This window comes from Schistocerca gregaria, chromosome 1 (genome assembly GCF_023897955.1).
Source record: "Schistocerca gregaria isolate iqSchGreg1 chromosome 1, iqSchGreg1.2, whole genome shotgun sequence".
NCBI classification, from domain to species: Eukaryota; Metazoa; Arthropoda; class Insecta; order Orthoptera; family Acrididae; genus Schistocerca; species Schistocerca gregaria.
Window position 1 is genome coordinate 622,790,224 of NC_064920.1, and position 24,323 is coordinate 622,814,546.

At 41.8% G+C, this 24,323-nt stretch overlaps 1 protein-coding gene across 1 annotated transcript in view; it reads right to left on the reverse strand.

The window, feature by feature from the left end:
• The window catches only part of LOC126365371 (neuroligin-1-like), a 723,598-nt gene that overhangs the window by 114,141 nt on the left and 585,134 nt on the right, over positions 1 to 24,323 (reverse strand). The window contains exon 7 of the mRNA XM_050008142.1: positions 12,871 to 12,950. Coding sequence (XP_049864099.1) covers positions 12,871 to 12,950 — 80 coding nt within the window. The remainder of the gene's footprint in view (positions 1 to 12,870; positions 12,951 to 24,323) is intronic.

Here is a 24,323-nt window from a genome sequence, read left to right on the forward strand (position 1 = left end):
CTGCGAAAACGAAAAAAGAAGCTCTAGAGTCTATACATAACTGTTCACATGATATTGTGTGCCGAAACAAAATTACGCTCCAACCAGGATTCGAACAAGGACAGCTGGCTTTCACAGGTAGAGCTTTACGATTTGAAACACCCTGTACAACCGTCATGTGCGACTTAAAGGCACAGATTGTGACTGGCTTTTAACTGGTGAGGGTAATAACCTTGTTAGAATTTCCAAATGGAATTACGGTTTTTAAACTCCGTTTTCTGCATAACGCAACGTATTTCCTTTTTCTATTTACTGAAATATAATGGGCACTTATGTTTCACCTCCTGTTGGTCTGAATATATTTCTGTTTTCGCCGTTCATCGGAAACAGTTATTTCTCAGGAACAGATAAAGGTATGAAGTTGAAATTTATGTCAAACCCTGCCGTCTACGACCTCTTGGCGGTGTAAAAAAATTAAGCTTTTGAGTCAGTGCAATCAAAAGGTACTGTCAGTTATACCACATATTTTGATAGATTCGAGCTCACTTATCAAAACCTATAGGTGAACCAGGCGCATCTGTTTAAATAATCAAGTTTGTGCGGAACCCTCGGAGTGCGAGTCCTACTCGCATTTGCCAGGTTTCTGTATAATTTGACAGCAAGCCATCAGCAAAGTATGTGGAAGAATTTGTTAAAGGGTCATTTCCTGGAAATGCTTTCTCCAAGAGGAGTAGTGGTACTTACGTTTCTCAGGTCTTTGCATCTCACTATCAGTTAGTATCACACATGTTCATACACAGAAGTGAAATTTTTGGAAGGACTTTTGTAACCATAAAGAGCCGCTATGTTATTGTCGCTATTCATTTATTAATCATTTTGCTTTTGCGAGAGACAGAGAGCGGTTGGGGTAGGTTGAGAGGAGGGGAGAAGGGTGGAGAGAGGGAGGGGAATTATTGAGAAGCACTTGTTTTTGGTTAGTCAAGGATGTCTGATATGCTATACTTTCTTTAAGGATGTATCTTTGTATAATTAATTAAGAGTTGAAAACAGTGTGGTTTGTTGCACTACTTTGTGTGTTCGTTCAAAACTTTCTTTCCTTCTACTGTATATTGTACTTCATCGCTATTATGCGTTTCTCGGAGAGGTTGCTTTTCTACGAGGATCTTGCGACCAATTTAAACGTTATTTGGGTAGTGATCTTCCTGTATGACATTATCGGCAACAACGGAGTGGGTATGCGGGGTATGACATTTATGGTTCTTGTTTCTTCAATACGCTGTATGTGCCAGGCAGCGTTTTTTGTAAAGTGTTCGTGTTTACCTGTGTTCTCTGTGTTTGTTGGGTTAGAGTTCCTGCGCCTTTGAGGTAGTTGTTAAGTTTTCCTTTCTTTGTTTCTTAAATGTTTTTTTTATTTTTTTGTTTAGTTTTTGTATTGAACGCATTCTGTCTGGCTATCTGGTGTATTGTGTTATCTCCTGTGTGTAGCTGAGTCTATCCAGCGGAGTTCTGTTGAGACTGTGTTCCATGTATCTACAACACAGAACCAACAACAGACAATCTTAAACTTAACAAGGCAACCACGACCAAAGGTACACCCATTCACAACCAGTCTAAATGCTCATTGACACAAACATTTAAATTATGAGCCAGCACACAAAGCTATGCAACAAGAAACTGTTTGAAAACATAACATGTAAGAGGTCCTCGATTGCCTCTCAATCTTCTCTCCCGCCCCCCTCTCCCTCCCTCCCTCTCTCTCTCTCTCTCTCTCTCCTGCCGTCTTTTTCTCTTGCACACAAACATACAAATCAAATAAGTTGTCTCCCAGCAGGCGCACTATAAAATATTGCAACAAACGTTCACAAGTTTTCTTTCAAAGCTATTTTCTGGATATGAAAACGTGTGATATTACGTGAGAGGAGTGTAAAATGTGTGAAAAGCAGTGAGTGTAATTGTAACGTAGAGGGCCATACAGAGATGTACAACAGGACAGAAAACGTAAGTACAGCCCGAACACTGCCACTGCTCTCGGGAAAAGTATTTAAAATTAATAACTTTTTAAACAAATTCCCCAGAGTGTTTAACAGATGGCATGCTGTATAAAAAGGCACGTAAATGCAAGTCGATTTTTATAAGTCCACTTTCAAAATTAATATGGTTTCAGCTCGGCAATAAAACAAAAAGAAATGCGCACACGTTATAATGTTTAGGCCTAAGGTGCAAAAAAACCACGAATTTTATGTAATTTTTTTACAGAAACAGATACAGGTCCACAGACTATGACATATGTTTGGGTAAATACATCGTATTGTGGAGAAGGCGGTGTTTAAAATTCCAAGTTTATGTAGAGGTGGTACTAGGAAGCAACATGAAATGAAACGTAAACGTGAAATCCGTAATGAAGTAGACGAATAGAAGACATATATTTGTTGGAAAGAGCGTTGCATTTGTAAAGGAAAGTTAACAATAAGCGTTGTATCGTATCAGGGCCAATTGGAGCCATAACAATAAATCTTACCACAAGTGTGTGATAAAAGTAATGAGACTGACTTCTATTCATCTGGCAAGTCTTTATTCTTTTTCAAACAACAATATTGTCCCCCTCAAAGCTGTTCCTTCGGAGTCGTTCCGAGTCTTGGAAGAAGCGCCGAAAGGCTTCTATTAGTAGGGCGTTTAACATGTCGGCCACATTCTTTTGAATGTTCTTCGGAATCACAAAACGAAGTCCTTTTAAGACATTTTTCATTTTTGGGGGAAGAAAAAAGTTACAAAGACTCAGATCTGGTGAATACGGGGACTGTGGAACAACAGAATCGCCTTTTGAGGTGAAAAATTCAATGATGTAAGTGGCCGTGTGACATGGGGCTTTGGCATGATGCAGCATCCACTGGTGTGCAGTGTCCGATCTCATTCGATTCACCCTTTTCCTGAGCCTTTCAAGGACATCTTTGTAAAACACTTGGTTGACAGTTTGTCCGATAGGAACAAATTCTTCATGCTCCTACTGCCAAAAAAGGAAATCAGCATCGGTTTGATCTCTGATTTGCTCGTTCGAAACTCCTCTCGAGGAGATGTCTCAGTGTGCCATCCAAACTTTGCCGCTTTGTCTCAGGATCGTAGTCCATCACCAGTGATCACATCGTCATTCGTGGTCATTGCCAATCCTCTCAAGAAGATCAACCGACACTTATCTTCAATTATCCTTCTGCTCAGTGGTGACGTTTTTCGGCACCATTCTGGTTCAAATCTTTCGCATATTCTGTTCTTCGTTCAAAATGTGATACATGGTGAAAGTACTTAAGTATAACAGGTCACCGGTCATCCTAATTGTTAAAAGGCGGCCCGATCTCACAACAGCACACACACGACCGAATTTCTCGTTGGTTTTTTTTTTAAGTTCAAGATCTCTCTGAGCGACGTTCATCTTCACCATGTTCTCGGCTTTCCAAAAATGGTTTGTGCCATCGAAAAAGTTGTGCTGTTGATAAGGGATGTTCGCCACAGGCCAGTTTCGACTTTTCAAAGGTCACCCTTGTGGTTTCTCCAAGTTTAACACAGAACTTGACTGCATAACCCTGCTGTTATTTCCGCTGGTACATTTTCGTAACACAGAACAAAAACACAACTACGCTGATTGCGCTCTCGTAAATCACTTGATAGCTGTACGGAGATGAAACTCTGACTGAGAATTTAGAAGGGACGAACGCACCAGTCTACTCAAGTAGAACAACACAGTTGAAACAAATGAGCCCTCGGTCACAATATTTAATTTTATTAACCACGTTGCAACACTTCTAAGAGTGCCTTCATAAGAATTTAAATGTTTAAAGTGGTCTATAACATAATTACAAATTTATGGGAAAAGAAAATTATTTATCTAAAACTGTAAGTGCTGACTAACAATACAGGACAGAGACAGTACTTACATGTTACGTATAAAATAAATAGCAGGCCAGAAGGGCTTTAGTTAAAAAAACTTATTTTAAAAAAGAATGGATGAATGCGAGCCACTATGAGTTGCTCATATCTGTAAAGCCACAGGTAGCAACGGACTGAGGCGCTGGCGCCTGCAATCTGGTAGCTGTAAATATAAGGAGGCTACTTAACATTAAAAATATAGACAGCTGAATGTTAAAATGAACAGTATTTAGTACTTGAACTCACAGGCAAAGTTTTATATGACAACAGCAGAAATGGTAATATTTTGCTTATGTAAAAGCATAGAAATACAGTCTAAAAACTGATTAAAAGTATAAAAAGAAGCAGTAATTACAAGTCACGCATAAAATAAATGTAAAGCGAAACAGCTTTGGTCACAATTTAAAGTAAAATGTGTGGAAGGCAAGCCACTACGGGCAGCTTGCACATGTCGTGCTCCAGACTGAGGCGCCCACATTAACAACAGCGGGCAGGTGAACATTGCACCGAGAGTGCCATCTAGTAGCCGCAAGCACAACTTGGCTACTTAACATTCAAATGTAGACAGACGAATGTTATGATCAACATTATTCAGTATATGATGTAAAAGGCAATATTTTGTTTAACAGTGACAGATAAAGTAACATTTTGTCTACATCAGAGCTTAGAAGTACAGTTTGAAGTATAAAAACTTCACTATAGAATTATACAAATAGGCAGAATGACACAACCTGTAGAAAACGATATAACATGAAATACAGCCAATAAACCATTTAAGAAATGAAAAATTATGAGTTGACTTAGATGGAAAAAAACATTTCGGTAACTGCACGATTTTTTGAGAGCTGATATTAAATGTCAAGTAACGGCTTCATACTGTTAAAGAAATTTTTATTACGCAACTGCAGCTCCTCATTGAGAATGAGGCTATCATTTCGAGAAAGATGTTTAAAAATCTGTAATTCTTCAAGAATATCTAATCTACGCCCTTTCTTCTCGGTGTGCAAAATGTTGATACCGTAGATAGCTTTAGGCGCGTGACCTGTAATCAGAAGATGGGTGGCAAAAAACGAATTTTGGGTGGTAATGGCATTTTTTCTTAAATGTGTTTGTAAAGGCACGTCCTGTTTGTCATACGTAGTAAGAAGAGCAGGTGGCTCAGAAAATCTTATAGACTCCAGAACCTTCTAAAGGGGGGCGAGTCGATTTTAAATTATGAATGAAGTTTTTTCTCAGATTATTACTTGCAGAAAAGGTAATGTTGCAGTTGTACTTATTACGAAGAAGCCGTTGGATCTGATAGAACACGGGTCTCAAGGAAGGAGTAGAAAAATATTTTTTGGGTTAGATTCAATGGTAGAAGTGTCGAGCGTAGTAACTCCTTTAACAGTTTTCTTTTTAATTAGGTCATCTACCACGCAATGTTCGTACTAGTTACCAACTGCTATCGTTTTGAGTAAATTGATTTCATCGTTGAATTTTTCTTTCGAAAGTAGAATAGAAGCAGCTATGCTATTTAAAAAAAATTGTGACTAAAGCCCTTCTGGCCTGTTATTTATTTTATACGTCTCTGTCCTGTATTGTCAGACAGCATTTACACTTTTATATAAAAAAATTTTCTTCTCCCATAAATTGGTAATTATGTTACAGGCCACTTTAACCATTTAAATTCTGATGAAGGCACTCTTAGAAGTGTTGAAACCTGGTTAATAAGACTAAAAATTGTGACAGAGGGCTCATTTGTTCCAACCTTAATTTATAAACGGTCACTGAATCAAGCATCCATGTTTAAAACTTTGAGAACAACACAGCGCTGCCAGAGAGCTCGCTGTGTTGTCTCATACAGCTAAAAGATTTGGAGGTAATGAAGGTGGGGTAGTCTTCACAAATTTAGGCTGACAGAAGTCTCAGGGTGGTTCAGCCAGGTCACCGAGGCGACTACGTAATTAGCGCTTGCCCGTGGCAAATAGTTATTGACATTTCATGGCACTTCTCTGTGATAGTGAACAAGAGAGCAATCAAAATTCAAGATGTGGCATTTAGCTAGTTTCCAGGCATATCGAAGTAAGCCATCGCTTGACCATTGGCTTTTGAAATAAAGCTGACTCACGTACAGTATCTCCCTTTTGAAACGATTCAAAAGATATGCTTAAGCGAATACGTGTATGTTCTGGGGTTGTCTGTGAATTTCGGTTCCCCAGATGTGCACTTTGTGCCTCTTCACTTTGTCAGACATAAGGAACCCTGTTTCGTCGTTTAATACGAGGGAAATCTCTCATGCCGTCAGTTTCAGCTCCCTTCTGCATTTCAACACCTAAATTGGAGCGTGAATCTGAGCCCTTTTGCCTAGGGTTCTGAAGCACCCTAAGTGCGGAAGGCTTACATTTAAGACTTCTGAGGTCGCTTCACCAGATGGCCGTCTGCGAAATGCCTCTCACCAAACTCGCCAGTCACGGCTAAGCTTCTGTAAAGCTCTACGACGCTCCCTCGCCTCGCCCTGGGCATCCTACCACTCGAGTAGCTATTCACAAACAGCCGTCGTCACGGATGTTCATGTAGACCCTCTTGATGCTGCTGAACGGAGGCCCTTCTTTCTGGAATTAAGCATAAAAACGTTCTCGGTCGTTTCTAAAGGCCACATATTTTACTGTATTCCAAAATAGTAAATACTTGCTCATGTTTAAATTTCAGCGCACTGCCGTTGGTTTCGTAGAAACTTAGAGAACTTTTCTTTTAATTGAAGCGGGATGTATTGTGATCTGTCGTGTACACGATTTCTGAAATGTTTCACGCATTTATGTATAAGCATAAACATAACTATCAAACCGTTTACGTGGGTGGTATAGCGTGCACTGCAAAGTGCTCCCAGGTTTAGTACAAATTGCAAACAGCGCTTTTGGCGGTTTGTCAGATTCAACGACATCCGTATTTCAGTCGCATCTTTAATCTGCTTTCTGAAAGCCCACTTCCAAACTGATATTCGACCGTCTTGCAAAATCGTAAATTTGCTGCTGACGAAAGACAAACCTATTTGGCTTAGAGATCGGCTGAATCTTGTGGAGGCTGTGCCACTATATCCTACGAAGTTAATTTTTTCTATTCTTTTTCTTCTATCGTATCACTAAGTCCAGTTGCCCTCTGCACCATCATAATATTTTACATTTGCCAAGAGGAAATAATAAGAGTAGACGACAAAGAACGAAGTGCTCGGATTAAAAAGTGTATAAGACAGGGATGCAGTCTTTCTGCTGTTCAATCTGTACATCGAAGAAGCAATGATGGAAATAAAAGAAAGATTCATAAGTGGGATTAAAATTCAAGGTGAAAGGATATCAATACGATTCGCTGATGATACTGCTGTCCTGAGTGAAAGTAAAGAAGAATTACATAATCTGCCGAATGTAATGAACAGTCTAATAAGTACAGAATATGGATTGAGAGTAAATCGAAGAAAGACGAAAGTAACGAGGAGTAACAGAAATGAGAACAGCGAGAAATGTAACATCAGGACTATGGTCAGGAAGTAGATGAAGCCAAGGAATTCTACTAACTAGGCAGCAAAATAACCAGTCATAGACGGACTGAGAAGGACATCAAAAGCAGACTAGCAATGGCAAAAAGGGCATTCCTGGCCAAGAGAAGTCTACTAGTATCAAACATAGACCTGAATTTGAGGAAGAAATTTCTGAGAATGTACGTTTACAGCACAGCATTGCATGGTAGTGAAACATGGACTATGGGGAATGGACAAAGAAAAGAATCGAAGCATTTGAATACTGAAAATTAAGTGGACTGATAAGGTAAAGAATGAGCAGGTTCTGGGCAGAATCTGAGAGGAACGGAATATGTGAAAAACACTGAGAAGGAGAAGGGACAGGACGATAGGATACCTGTTAAGATATCAGGGAGTTGCTTCTATGACACTAGAGGGAGCTGTAGAGGTTAAAAAATGTAGAAGAGAGAGACTGGAATACATCTAGCAAAGGATTGAGGACATAGGTTGCAAGTGGGACTCTGAGATGAAGAGGTTGGCCTAGGAGAGGAATTCGTGGCGATTCGCATCAAACCAATCTGAAGACTGATGACTGAAAGAAAGCTCCACCAGTATTTTTCCTTATAGCTGAAGACGGGATATCGCTGAGGGTGGCGGTGGTGGTGATGGTGACTGAGTAGGGGGGAGGGGGGGAGGGGCAGTTGCTGCAAGGTAAACATAGTGTGTGAGTTTGTTTCTCCCGTACTCGAAAGTTCGAGAGTGCCATCGCGTTACTTTTATAGGTGGACACTCCAATCAACATCCACGGTTATTTTTACGAATCTTGTGTAGGTTGCCCAGGAATTCAGCTGTAGACTCCTTAAGTGGTGCCCCACCGCCAACCTATGCTCAGCGTATCTGTAAAGGTACTTTAGTTGGTACTCTGGTGATTTCCGTGCACCGCCTTAAAATTCATCCACGCAAAATTTCGCGACCATAGGTGTTAGGGTCGAGCTCATACAACACCGCCCATTATCATGTGTGTTCTTAGTAAGCAAAGCTTCTAAGTGTATTGTATTTAACCGCCACAAATTATAATGCAGTATATATATCCTGTGAGTCACAGGTGGATAATGCAATATCTCATAACAAAAAAAAAAAAAAAAAAAAAAAATACGTGAAGGTGTTGTATAGAAGATACGTCTCTGGCGTTTGACAGTGAATTTCCTACTACATGATTTACATATGTCTAACAGAGATACGGAATTCCATAGAAGTCACATAGTGCTTCTCGTTTCTGAAAGTAAGGAGGACATACTTTCATTGATGATGCAAATGGAACGTACAAAATTGAAGCGAATATATGATGCTGATCATTTACTTATTGAGACCGTTTGTACCTGGAACGAGATGGGGTGATGTACAGCTTAAAACTCGTTAAGCAGCATCATTGCGTTGGGGGCCAAATGAAAAGGTTTTTGTTGTCGTTTGGAATTTTTGACCTTATCCTGGGTATTCTGGCGCTACTGATTCCGAAAATACCTTTTGTTTATTGGGTAGCTGTAGTTTATGAGAAGGGATTGATGACACGATTATGAAAACTGTTGTATGATTACTTTTTTCATCAATATTTCTTATTTTATAAACATATAACATAGCCAGTCTATAGTATACATAAATATTTTAAGACGTTCAAAAGTTCGCCACTCGTCATTAAACACAAAGATACGGATCTAAGCAAAAGATGGCAACAAAAACTTCGTGGATACTACTTCAGATCTTCGTACAATAAAGATCTGATATCGACGATATATCATTTTCCGAATTTATCCCAAAGATGGCAATAGCAACTCAGCACATAAAATTTCAGATCTTCCATGCGTACCTCAGAAATTGACTTATTTAATCGTATGGCTGAAGCCACCGTCGGCAGGCCGTTCGCCGGGTGCCGGTCTTTCAATTTGACGCAACTTCGGCGATCTACAGTCAAATGGTTCAAATGACTCTGATCACTATGCGACTTAACTTCTCAGGTCATCAGTCACCTAGAACTTAGAACTAATTAAACCTAACTAACCTAAGGACATCACACACCGAGGCAGGATTCGAACCTGCGACTGTAGCGGTCGCTCGGTTCCAGAATGTAGCGCCTAGAACCGCACGGCCACTCCGGCCGGTCGATCTAGAGTCGATGAGGATGATAGGATGATGATGAGGACAGCACAACGCCCAGTTCCTGGGTGGGGAAAATTCCGCGACCCAGCTGGGAATCGAACCCGGGCCCAGAGGATTGACAATCCGTCACGCTGACCATTCAGCCACCGGGCGCGGACACCGGAAATGATGTGTTTACGTTAAAAAAAATTAAATTAGACCGTGGTACTTGTTCCACGTTAAACTGCACTACTAGGTCACGTCATGCCTCGGCTAGATGTGTGGTCTTCCTGGTCGGAGAGAGGCAACGACGTACAGCCTCCAATACTCAGGGAACCTCTGTTTTATCTGACGCAGTTTCTAATTTTTTTTACTGAGAATAGTGACTGACGCATCGACTGAAATTAGAAACAGTGTTCTATATTTTACAGTATACTTTCTCCACTTTATAACATTGCATTGGTTTATTTTTATTATCATTTACCTAATTAACTGAATTTGCTCATATTCACGCGTGTTGCTAGTTTGCTGCTTTTCTCCTTCACAGGAATTAAAATGGATTGATCACATAGAAAATGCGTGTTTCATACAGAAGTGATTGTTTTCGTTTGTGCGGAGTACACGTTTCTTCAGCAAAGGAAAGACATAACTTACTTTGCAAGAAGAGAATATTTGGTCTATTTCAAAGTAAAACTTGGACACCCATGTAAGTTTTGACTACATCATTTTGTGTAGAAGTTGTGCACAGAACTTTTACGACAGTGGTCAAACGGATGCGTGTGAAATTTGAATCGCCAATGATTCGGTGAGAACAGAGGAACCATAGTGATGACTTCGTTTTGTTCGATGAATACAAAGGGTGTCAATAGAAGTAGCCGGATTAAGTGGACACATATCTGAATCAAGACTCAGCTAGACGCCTCGTTCCATTCTCAGAAAAGATAACTGGCCCCATATTTGCCTGTCTCCCAGGGTTATGGGAAGAAGAATATGCACCAGCTGGTCAGAATGACACATTTCGAAAGGCCGTTATGAAACACATCTGGTTCCAGTCAAGAGGGAATGAGAGATCTCATCATAGATCTAAGCCTTCTAAAGGAGTGGTCTGAATTATTAGTTTCTAGACTGGTTGAGAAATAATTTCTTTTATCAGAAACGAAATTTGGTGTCCTAAGAGCGAAAAAGATTCCTTGTCACCCTTCACAAAAGAGAAAGAGTTTATTTCTTGTAATAACGTGCGACAATTGCTAACAAATATGGGTGTAAGAAAATACACAACAAGTGAATGGCGATTATTTATAGTTTGCTCCAAATGCAAACTCAAGTGTTTCTCTCTACTGATGAGAGCCTACACATGTCCATCCCAGCTGGCTGCTCGGTTAGTATGCATTAAAACCAGGCTGCAGTATTCATAGCCTTGGGTGAAATATTATACAGCAAATGGATCAAAAATAGGTCGTTTGCGTTTATTTGAAAATGATTAATTTTCTTCTAGGACAACTGGGTAGCTTCACCAAATACTTGTGGTTTATATATGTTTGCGAGAGTGGGGCGAAACTGTCCTCACACGGGGAGAAAAAGAACTCGTGAACGAGGAGATGGTCGAATTTCGTGACGTCACAGCGCGGAGTTCACGTTCTGCAGCATTTAGTAGCGCAAACGAGTGAATAAGACAAGTCAGTTTTTGCATCGTCGCAAAACTTAGAAGACGCCGTACTGGATTCCGTCGTTTTCAGTCGAATACCATGTTTTGCGAGTTTTGTATTATAACACATTTCCTATGAATATATACTGTTTCAAAACATAATAATTTTCTTTCAATATACTTTTGGTATCCATTCTTCTGCCAGCCTAACCATACGTCCTGAACAGCGTTTTCCCTGAGCGTTTGTTTTTTATTATTTATTTATTTATTTATTTGCATTTCAGTGTACATTTCCCTAGTATAAGTTGCTCTAATTCATTATTTGAGTTCCTGCAACACCGTCCACTAAAAATAATGTTGTTGTTAAGCACAGAAAAGATGGATAAAGCAGGGTGTTGAACAGGACAAGGTTTATCAAGGGATGTAGCGTCAAATAAGAGGAGGGGGAAGATGAAGAAGATTGAAAAAAATGGTGCAGAATTGTAAGATATGCTTTAAGACATTAGGAAACAATTTCCATGATAATAAGTGGTGAGAAGAGAAGAAAACTGCAGTGGAAGACAAAAACTAGACTATATACAACAAATAATAGATGGCGTCCCGTGTAAGTGCTGTAAGAGACTGGCACAGAAGAGGACATACTGGCGGTCAGCTTCAAATCAATCAAAAGAGGATCTAAAAATGTTGTTGAGGGTGCTTGATAAAGTAGATATGCAGAGATAAACGATTAGTAAAAAATAAGATATTTCGTGTCTAGCATTGCTGAAAGAGACAAAGGCTTTACGTGTATTTTATTCTAATGGAGGCAGTTGAACACCGTGATTGTTCGTTTATAGGATGTAGAATAATAACCGTTACGTCACAATAGAAGGTGATTTATTTAACACACGACCAATTTCTGGTTTGTGCCTATCTTCAGGTGATTTACATTCATGTGCATGTTTCCATACTCATTGTTGGATACCGCTGTTTAAATCAAAAACAAATAATGTGATAGTGACTAAGCAGACACAAAAGAAACATCTCGAAGTGGCTAAACGACAAGTGCGGTAAAATTTTATAGGACTTAGATATAGCTGGTGTAACCATATCATGTTTTTTTTTTTTTTTTTTTTTTTTACGAGTTAACTTTATATTAGTCACCATGCTAATTATTGGTTCTTTCACATCATATCTTTGATAAAGTAGTGCCACTATTTTAACAAAGACATAACGTGGAAGCAGCAATAATTAGCATGGTCCTTAATATACAGTTAACGTGTAGAAAACGAAATGTTTTTGTAAAAAAGACGTAATAAATGTAATATGAAAATGATATGGATATACCAACTATGTGTAAGTGCCACAATATTTTACAACACGCGTCGCTTAGCAACTTCCAAATGTTTCATTTGTGTCTGTTATCATCACACTATTTCTTTTTGATTCAAACAGTGATCTCCAACAGTGAGTATAGAAATATGTAGATGAATTTAACCACCTGAAGATGGGCACACGCGCGAAACCGGTGGTGTGTTAAATAAAATCATCTATTGTGATTGGTAGTGGTTATTATCCTGTAAAGGCTCTACATTCCCTGGTTTACTTGTAGTATTTGTTTAGGCTGAACGTTGGTGTTCAGGGAGACTGTTGTGCTCAAATGGCAAGCTAGACACTATAGTCGTCTATTCCCATAAGACTTGGCTTTTAGCGTTGCACTCACCGAGCGCCAGGTAGAGCTGGTTGATGGCATCGTACGTGTCCCAGAAGGGCGGCGGCTCGCCAGGTCCGCTGTTGGGGTCCCTGCAACACACAGTAGCATTCTTCTTCAGAGACGCTGGCGAATCTTTCCTTAAGTTTTTTAAGAGATTACACAGCAATATGTTATGTTGATCTGGGAACATCACACACTACATAACGTGTCCAATGGCTTTAATGTTAAAGTTATTAGACGAAATGCGATGATCATAGGTGTTACTAAAAGGATGCGTGCGTGAGTGGAGTCTAAGAGAGACTCTCGCCCTTTCCTGAAACCTAGGGGCGTAGACGTTTTATTCATTAGAAAATTCTTAGAACATCTACTAGTGAAATGAAATCTGTGCGTGGCTAGGACCTCCTGTCGGGTAGACCAGTCACCTGGAGCAAGTTTTTATAGCTGACGCTACTTCGGCGACTTGCGCGTCGATGAGGATGAAATGATGAAGACAACACAACATCCAGTCCCCGAACGGAGAAAATCTCCGATACGGTCGATAATCGAACCCTGGTCACTCGCACTGCATTCTGCCGCGCTAACCACTTAGTTATGGAGAGAGACATCTCTAGATTTCTAGTAGTTACTGTCTGTGATTCTACTAAATCGCAGATTGAAAGTGGCTAATCCAATGTAAAATATTGTGGCTGAACGTACTGTATAAATCATACATTTATTTGGTAGTATCTTTTGACAGGGTACATAATGCCATATTCTTGGCACTATGGCTTTTTCTAAAAAATGGCTCTGAGCACTATGGGACTTAACATCTGAGGTCATCAGTCCCCTAGAACTTAGAACTACTTAAACCTAACTAACCTAAGTACAACACACACATCCATGCCCGAGGCAGGATTCGAACCTGCGACCGTAGCGGTCGCGCGGTTCCAGACTGAAACGCCTAGAACCGCTCGGCCACACTGGATTTTTCTACGTGATTCTGTAGTCGTGGGGGATACGAAACAGTCGAAACGAAGATCTCAATCTTTTCTCTGTCACTTGCTCGTTCAGCCCTCAGTAAGATACAGAAAAAGCGGTTAAGCACTCTGGTGTGAAGAATCCGGCGTCCGTTCCCAGATATCATAAAACATGGCTGCTGTGTTCCTGACCGATGTCCGTCTTCAGTTTCCACGAGGAAACTAAAGTCTGTTCCATGTGGTGAGCATTGCTCGTAAGCAACTTAGCTTGCCCTCTCCTCGCACGATATCCGCCGAACGGTGGATTACGAGCAACAGACATATGGCATATTCCTAGGTTTCCAGAAAGTGTTTGACACAATGCGACTCTGTAATGTTCAAATAACTTATATTGGCGTGCTGCTTACAATGACGTCCATTAAACATTAAAGCGTAACATTGAAAAGTCGCATTAAACGGACCGTGAACGTAAGGATGGTTGCAGGGGAGGGAGCACGGCCAACTTCGGTTTGTTGGGTTAATTGTAAGAAAGTGTAGCTCATCTATAAAGGAGATCACATAAAGAACACATGTTTCACCCGTTTCCTTTGCTACCCCTTCTTGTAGCAGAGAAGCACACTACACCACGCAGTGTCGTCTGTGTTATGTTCTTGCCAACGCCTCTATCAAGTGAGGAGTATTTACAAGTTCGGTTCACTTCATATATATAATTGTTCCTTGTACCAGGGTTACCAAGAAAGTAATGCACCACATTTCTTTTCTTCAACACTTCTTCATTGAACGTAATGAGAATTACATATGAAAGAATTGTATTACATCTACACACTGTATTTTTCCACGGAATCTCCATCCCGTTCTATGGCCTTCCTCCAGCGCGAAACAAGGGCGTGTATGCCCTGTCAGTTCCAATCCTTGTCATGGTGGCGGAACCAGTGCCTCACTGTGTAAATCACCTCCTCATCGTCCTCAAAATGTCTTGAAATGGCTCTGAGGATTATGGGACTTAACATCTATAGTCATCAGTCCCCTAGAACTTAGAACTACTTAAACCTAACTAACCTAAGGACATCACACAACACCCAGTCATCACGAGGCAGAGAAAATCCCTGACCCCGCCGGGAATGTCTTCCAAGAATGGCACCTTTTAATGGCCAAAACAAGTGGAAGTCCGAATTGGCTAGGTCAGGTGTGACAGCCGTGGATGGTCTCCCCGACCCTGCAAATCATGGAGATCCTCCAAACCGCCTTCTAATGACCTCACCCTCCATGCCCAGAGACTAACAGTACTTCTGTCAACAGCAGATGCCCCAAAGACTTTGCACAAGCGTTTGTGAATATTCGCCACAGTTTCGTTCTCTGCAGTGAGAAATTCAATGACGGTACGTTGCTTGTAGCGTACATCACCTATAGACGCCATTTTGAAACTGTCCTGCAGCTACGCTATCTGTCGGAAGTGACGAAATCTTGGCTCGCTGACTCAGGAAACTTCAAATAATACATACCTAACGTTTCGCATTCGAAGCATTGGTTTCGGTTGAGAAAAAAATGCGGCTCGTTACTTTCTGGACAACCCTCGTACAAAATCTAATCAATTTTGTGTTCCATTTAATGAAAATAAATGTAAATTTTTAGACAACATAGTTGTGTGGACATGAACAGAGATTAATTTACTTATAATCAATTATTCAAAATGACAGTCACAATTGCATTATTTATTTTGCTACCAACCGGTTTCAACTTGCAATGGGGTCATCTTCAGGGCAATTTACACCGTTTGGTCGCTCGCTGGAAATTGCCCTGAAGATGACCCCATCGCGGGTTGAAACCGGTTGGCGGCAAAATAAATAATGAGATTGTGACTGTCATTTTGAATAATTGAAAATAAGTGTAATTATAATTTTAGGACGGCTTTTAACTGTTAAACAGTCACCCGTATCAGGCCGGCCGCGGTGGCCGTGCGGTTCTAGGCGGTGCAGTCCAGAACCGCGGGATTGCTACGGTCGCAGGTTCGAATCCTGCCTAGGGTATGGATGTGTGTGATGTCCTTAGGTTAGCTAGGTTTAAGTAGTTCTAGGAGACTGATGATCTAAGATGTTAAGTTCCATAGTGCTCAGAGCCATTTGAACCATCACCCGTATCAGAATCCTTTCCCATCATAATTTTCGGGGGGAACTTTGATCAGTTAATTTAGTGAATAAATTATATGAGAAACAAGTTACCCAAAGTGGGATCTATGTCAGTGCTATTATAATACTGCATTACACTCCTTGTGCTAATTCGGTGTAGACCTACTTCAGTGTGGTTTCCACAACATCGTGATTTTGATCCTACATTGGATATCAATTAAGAGCCCCACGATAGCAAACACGGGGCTAGTTTCCAAGCATAAGGAGGCCATTTTTACGCCTAATGTGTTGTAAAAGACAAGGGCAATCGAGTAAATATAGACATTTGCATTAGCTTACTTGTTATTTCTTTGTTATCTAATAATTACATGTTTATCTATTTGTTGTATCTGCTCGTGGCAGGCAAGAAATCGTGCGTAACTCGCGAGCAGTTTATACTCGGAGCCCGTTGTTTGTGCACCACCCTGTAACTTTGGCTCGCACGGTCCCACATACCCTGATAAATACATAAAATAGGATTACGCAGGCAAGTTTTGTTAGGTACTGCGATTTCCTTTTGAGCAATGCAGGCTTCTGTCGACTCCAGATGCAATGCTCCCGCTTCCACGCTGCTGTTTATATCGGCACAACTCTCCCCCTCTCTCCTCGCCCCCCCTCCCCCCCGAAACCACCGCCTTTTCCCACATCCCTCCTCCTCTGAGGCCATAAAAGCTTCTGGTTCGGATGTTCTGCGCGACATGGCATTTCGGAAATGGGCTTTTATTTTCCGGGGAGTTTGTTCTGGTAGCGATATCGTCCATCACTGTTCGGAAAGCGGATATTGTTTTGTGTGGCGTGGCGTTTGCAGCTTTGTATGATTACCTGCAGGAACCGGGAGTAGGTGCGGGCGGCGGCGCGTGAAACAGCGCAGGGGGCGCGCCGCTATCGCCGGCATTTGTCACGTGCGTCACCTGTCACCGCTACGGGAAATGGATTTGTTTATTTCTGCCCGGACACGCCGCGCCTAGCCGCGTCGCGCAACGGCACAAATTTGACTTGCTAACGAGTGAAAGCGCACAGGAGAGCCGCAAAAACGGGCAGCGCCGAGAGCACCGCCGTTGCTCGGCGAGCCTAAGTTAGCGCATTATCCGTTCGTACAATATTAAACGACTCATTAGGGCGACAAAGCCGGTAGGGCGCAAACGGCAGAGGGAAAGGGAGAGGGAGAGAGAGAGAGAGAGAGAGAGAGTGCGCGGATCTACGCAAATCGCCAAATCGCGATTACCAGCCAATGGGTCCGGCCAAATCGTGATTGCGTGCCACGTGCGACTTATCTCGGACACAAGTTCCGTACGCACCGTTTATCGGTTACGTGCAATCGCGCGCATCCGCCCTTCAGGTTAGCCGGATTATCTCCGTATTAATTGCGAACGGAGTGTAGCGACTGCTGCTGTGTCGGATTGTGATACTAATATAACAAAGCAGTGTGGCTGCACTCGGAAATCTTTACCCCACGGTCTCTTAGCCTGCCGAAACATTACTGCCAGCTTATGGAAGTAGCGACTATCAGCAGGCCACGCCACTACAAACAATCTGTCTTCCTACGTGTCTCTTATTATGTTTTCTATGTGTGTATGGGTAGTGACACGGGATCGAACGAAAGGTGTCGATATTCACTCATGAGTAACGTGGTAAGAAAGGTATCGTACTCATAAAAATATCGAGAAAAAATCGATACTTTGAGGTATCGAAGCCTATCTTTGATAAAAGGATTAGATACTGTTGGCTCCAGTCTTAGCGGCTGTGTCATTAAAATCTATCAATAATAATGACATACAGTCGATTTTCAGAAGTTCAAAATAGCGCTAAGTGAGCTTAAAAAATTGGAGTTTGAAATACGAAATTACGGAACAGATTACCACAAAAACATCTGAATTTTATTTTGTTATTTTATCAGTCTTCTGATTGCCCAAGCCGAATTCCTCTCTTGTGCCAACATCTCAGAATAGCAGCTGCACCAAACGTCCTCAATTACTTGTTGGATGTATTCTAATTTCTGTCTTCCCCTATACCGTGACCCTCTACATCTTCCCCTACCTGCCAACGAAGTTATTCCCTGATATCCTCATTCCTTATCGTATCAGTCCAGCAGACTTTCAACGTCTTTCTATAGCACCGTATCTCAGACTCTTCAGTACTCTTCTTTTCCTGGTTCCCCACAGTCCACGATCAACTACCATGACTTGCCATGTTCCAAACGTACATTCTCAGAATTTATTCCTCGTATTAAGGCCGTTATTTGCTAGTAGCATACTTCTCTTCGCCAGGAATTCCCTCTTTTCCTGTGCTGATGTGCATCTTATATACGACTTGCGTCGTCGTTTTTTTATTTTGCTTCCGCAATAGGAGAATTGCTTAACATCGTCCTCTTCGTGGATTCCGATTTGATGCTGAAATTATGGCTTATCTCATTTCCTCTACAGCTCATTACTTTTATTTTTCTTCGATTTATTCTCAATCAGTATTCTGTGCTCATCAGATGGTTCATTGCATTCAAAAGCCCCTGGATTCTTCTTTACTTTCACTGAAGATAGCAATTTCATCAGCGAATCTTATCATTTACATCCTTTCACCAAAAACCTTTACTTTATTCACTTCATTGGGTGTTGAATGTACACAGGTTGTACTAGGAGGAATATTCAGTATTCAGGCATATTACAGGAATGATAATCGGAAGCAAAACAGTCTAATAAATATGGCCTCTAAAATGGATACCTTGAGCTATGAGCACTTCATCACCTTCGATACTATGAAACAAATCTCTTCTACCGAAAACTCTTTGCTTTCCGTGTTTTGGGAGGAGGTAATAGGCAAAAAGAGTCTAGTAAACGTGGACTCTAAAATGCATACTTTAGAAGCCATGAGCACTTATTCAGTAGTAATGTGTGTTTCATAGTAGCATTTCAAACTTTTTTGCTTCGAATAAAAGTTCCTGTCATACCCCTGAGTATTGACCATTCCTCCTGGGACACCCTGCAGATTGGACAGAAGGGCCGAAAGACCATGTCCCTGCCTTACACTCTTTTTAATTAGATCACTTCGTTCTTAGTCTTCCATTCCTATTATTGCCTATTCTTACATATGTTCTATATTATCCGTCTTTCCAAAGACCTCACTCCCATTTTTCAGGCAAATTTTGTATTTCGAACGCTTTTTCAAGACCGACAAATGCCATGCATGTGCCTTGGTTTTTCTTAACCCTCGCTTTCGTCATCATGCGCAACTTCAGAACTGCTTCTCAGGCGCCCTTACCTTTTCGAAAGTCAAAGTGATCGTCATCTAAGAGATCTTCAATTTTCTATTGCATTTTTCTTTTCAACATCTTGACTATATGAGTTGTTGATCTAATTGCGCGGTTGTTCTCACCCTCATCTGCCGTTGCTATCTTTGGATTTGTGTGGATAATAGTTCTTCAAAAGTCTGATGGTGTACCTCCAGACTCAAAGATTCTTCACACAAAATCAATCAGTAGCTTGGTTCCCTCTATGAGCTCAGTATTTCTGAAAGAATGTTGCAAAAAGGTAAATAAATTAAATCTTATCTGAACTTCTCTTTCTTCTCGGTACAGTAATGAAACTAATATTTTATCCAATCTTTTCGCTGTTCTCTCTGAAAACCTGATGCATGCCTTCGAAAATGATCGATCAGAGGGCACTGATGTAGCTGGAATCGTCTGGATCTCACTCACTAGCTATTACGACCGGGAGTGGAGAGGGGGACGGGGTGAATAAAACGTCTACGTCTTTCCTAGGCCAGTGTCACCTTTTATTTCATATTTGCTGTTGTTTTATGATAACTCCAGAAGCCATTTATCGTTTCAAGACAAGAATCACGACTTGGTTGGTGCCAGCAATAGCAGGTAGTCGTATTCTGTGTTTCTGTCTACAAAAAAAGAAATATATAATACCCCAATCACTTTCCATAGGCAGAATATCATTTCATGAAGTAAATAAATTCAAAGTGAATTTTCATATTACAACGGAGTGTGCGCTGATTTGAACTCCCTGGCAGTTGAAAATAGTGTGTCAGACAGATACTTGAACCAGGGACCTGAACGTTTCGCGAATAAGCGCTCTACCGATTGAGCTATCCAAGTACAACCACAGCGTCCTCCCCCTCCCACCCCCCCCCCCCCCCCCTCCCTAGCCGCTCCTCACGAATTTCCGTCAGTACCTCTCTATCTATCTTCCAAACTTCGCAGAAGTTATTCGAAGAGATTTCGGGATTGGAGCCGGTCTTCATAAGCTTCACTCCACGGTATTTCTACTGGACACCTGCCAGTCATCTTCAGGTGAGCCATCGAAGACTGACGAAGACGTTCTCCGCTCCGCCTTATATAGCGCGCTGAGAGTATTGCCGCGCCGTGCATCACTGACACGGTGACAGAAATCACACAGCCCGGTGGCAATGCCCTCGTTCGTGGAACTGCAAAGATCACCTGTCTGTGCTGCACAGGACATAAACCATGCACTCACCTTCTGCAACCCAGCAAGTATCTGCAGCTCTGGTTTGATGCGGCCCGCCACGAATTTCTCTCCATTGACAACTTCTTCATCTCAGAGTAGCATTTGCAACTTACGTCCTCAATTATTTGCCGGTTCTATTGATGCTGAAATGAATGCTGCATCTGAGTCCTCTCCTCCACCAGTATAAGCATCTTTTTCGGTAGGTTCCGATCACTTAACGGAGACGTCGTCGGTTGTTTTGTCTTTACTGTGTATATTGCTTTACTATCCCCTCCTCATTCTTGACGCGGTGGAGCAACAGGTTATACAGATTCTCTTCCGGGCACTCAGATGCTGCATTGTCTGTCTCTTCTTTATCTGATGAATATGTTCATCGCTCCCGATTGTGTTTCTCGCATTCGACTTAGCGGAGTGGGGACGCCTCCCACTGCACAGCGGACTTTGATGAATTCTTTACCCTTCCGCGTCGCGAAGTTATGTTGTCACGGAGTGGTGCGAAACAACTTTTTCAATCTGAGGGTGTAGCGTCGCCCCGAAAGAAACAAAGCATGAAATCTGCACCATCCAGAGAGGAGGATTGAAATCCTGTACCTTCTTCTCCGCCATTTGCCGGTGTTGTGGATAACGGGACGTGATGCGTGAATTATTTTCTAGTTTTCCTTTCGTGCTTTACATGTGTTAACTAATGAAGGAGTATACATTTCTCAACCTAAACGTTAAGGGGATAAGCTCTGATGCTATGTGTTTTGCAAGAAGTGCTGTTTGATGTGTTTTGTCTCCCTGGGTATTCTGTGTTTTTTTAATGTTATACTAGAATCTTATACTAACATGGCCGTTATTTATAGGCACGGTATCCCGTTGACGGAGTTTGAAACGCTATATTGGGCGTCGGCGTATAGGCTGTCGTTTTTATTATCTCACCGCAATTTTTCTTTAGGCTCCACCTAGATATGGTTGCAAATACGACCGATCGAGCTTTTATAAAGAAAATGCAATTTATTTACTTCGGCAAAATCGGCGAAACATTTTGATGGGTGGAGATTTCAACTGCATCTTACGTCCTGTGGACCAGCCTCCAAACTATAGCTAATGTCATGAAATTAATGATATAGTGGCGTCGTTGAGTCTGTAGGATTCTTGGGTATGCAAATATTTTCTAGTAGTCGACTGGACCGTTTTTACTTGTCTGCTTCCCCATGCAGCCAGCTTTTGTCAGTTGATGTCATTCCTGCCGGCTTCACTGACCACCGTGCTATTTCAATGACTCTTAATCACGTGCCGCAGCGAGTACACCACTCTCGCCCTATTTGGAAACTGAATATTTTATATCTAGCAGACCTTTCTCTGGATGATATCATCACGATCGTGTGGGAGTGACAAGCCGTTGCCATGGGCGTTATCCATCAACTATGGAATGATGGGTGTCCATTACCAAACCTGGTCTCCGCACTGTACTCATGCTCTTATGCACTGGCAAAGCACCTGAAATGAGGATGACTCGGAAATTTTATTATGCTGTCCGTTATCTTTATGACAGTCCCTCTGAGAGTTATGGACGTTCTCGAAGGACGTGCCTCGCAACCATTCGCTCTATTAATGGTCGTGAGCTGTCACCCCAACCAGATACAATGAGAAAAATTTCAGATCTTTACACTGGAGCGCAGTCAGACGGTCCACCGTCTGCTGATTTTAAAAATGGTTCAAATGGCACTGATGACTATGGGACTTAACTTCTAAGGTTATCAGTCCCCTAGAACTTAGAACTACTTAAACCTAGCTAACCTAAGGACATCACACATATCCATGCCCGAGGTAGGATTCGAACCTACGACCGTAGCTGTCGCGCGGTTCCAGATTGTAGCGCCTAGAACTGCTCTGCCACCCCGGCCGGCTGCTGATTTTACATCTCTCCTTCATAGTGTTGTTACGCCAGCTCGCTGTGAGAAGTTTTGGAGCTTTTCACCATGATGAGATATTTGACATTGTAGTCCAATCTCTTTCCCGCTAATTGCCAGAACTGGATGGAATTCGCAAAAACTTTTATGTTCGGTTCTTTCCTCTGATAGGTGATAACATTTAACGCGAATGAAGTAGGGCAAGGGGTACACATTCCGCTTTCCTATAAGGTCAGAAAAATTGTTTTCATTTCGAAGAAGACATGACATCTGTCCATAGATCAGGTCCGGTCGATAAAACTACTCAATTTTGATTATAAAACTGTAGCGCGGACGTTAAACAGCCGTCTGTCAGTTTTGCCTGGTGACATTGTGGCGCGTTATCAAAGTTGTGTCTCGGGTCGTACGTACCCCCCTGTCTCCCGTTGCTGAATGTCAAGATCTCATCTCGATTGCTTCCACCGTTCCTGTGTCGGCAGCTTTACTTTTTATTGATTTTAACACGCGTTTGGCTGAGATAATTCCTGTTGCAATCACTGACGGCTGTTGGTTTTAGTAATGGTGCACGATGTATGTTCCCCTCTCTAATTACTGGTATTCAGGCGTCTATCGACGTGAATGAAGTTTGTCGAGGTGTCCTACAGGGGAGTTCCCTATCTATGTCTATTCGCGCGATTTCTGGAATACTTATTACAATCGATAGGTGCATGGATGGATAGCTGGTCGTTATTGGGAGACAGGTTTATCGTCCGCGCGTATGCCGATGACTTTATGGTACTTCTTCGTATCCAGGACGACATACCGGTGCTCAAGGACGTGGATGCAGTCTGTCGTCTTACGAGAACACAGGCTGACGACCGGGAGTATCACTTACTCAGTTTGCAGGGATGTGACGCGGTTGGCGATCGCCCGCCATCGATTGTTTCGTGTTATTATTGATCGTTACTCGATGAAGGTGCTGCACTTGTGGTCTAGGATAGTGTCTTTGATTAGTAATAAAAATATCCTCGGTCCTTGGTTCGAAGCCGCCACCGCTTAAACTGTGATAATCAGCATTGGTGGCCGAAGACTCCCCGCATAAGAAGTCATCCTCATTCTTCCAACGGAGGAGCGGACAGAGGTTCACGGCAGTCTCTTGTCCTTTGGGTGGGAAACTGCTCCTAAAGGCGGAAGAGTCAATAATGATCAACGGCATGAGGATGCAGAAGGCAATGGAAACCACTGTATTAAAGACACACGAAATGATGACGTTCTACGAGTCGGGGCGTGGAGTGTTAGAAGCTTCAGTGTGGAAGGAAAACTAAGTCTGAAAAGGGAAATGCAAAGGCACAGTCTCGATATAGTAGGGGTCAGTGAAATGAAACGCAGAAAAGACAAGGATATCTGATCAGATCAATGCAGGGTAATATCAACAGCAGCAGAAAATGGCATAACGAGAGAGGGATTCATTATGAATAGTGACGCAGAGCAAAGAGTGATTTGGTGTGAACAGTTCAGTGACAGGGTTGTTCTTATCAGAATCGATAGCAAACCAACACCGACAACATTGGGTCAGTTATACATGCCGACGTCACAAGCTGAAGATGAAGAAATAAAGAAAGTATTTGAGGATGTAGAAAGGGTAATACAATGTGAAAATGGAGATGAAAATCTAATAGTCATGGGGGACCGGAATGCAACGATAGGGCAAGGAGTAGAAGGAAGAGTTGCAGGAGAATATGAGCTTGGGAAAAGGAATGAGAGAGGAGAAAGACTAATTGAATACTATAATAAATTTCAGCTCACAATAGCGAATACTCTAAGAATCACAAGAGGAGGAGGTAGGCCTGTACATGGAAAAACCGGGCGGTACGGGAAGATTGCAGTTAGATTACATCATGGTCAGACAGAGATTCCGAAATCAGATACTGGATTGTAAGGCGTACCAAGGAGCAGATATAGACTCAGATCACAATGTGGTAGTGATGAGGAATTGGCAAG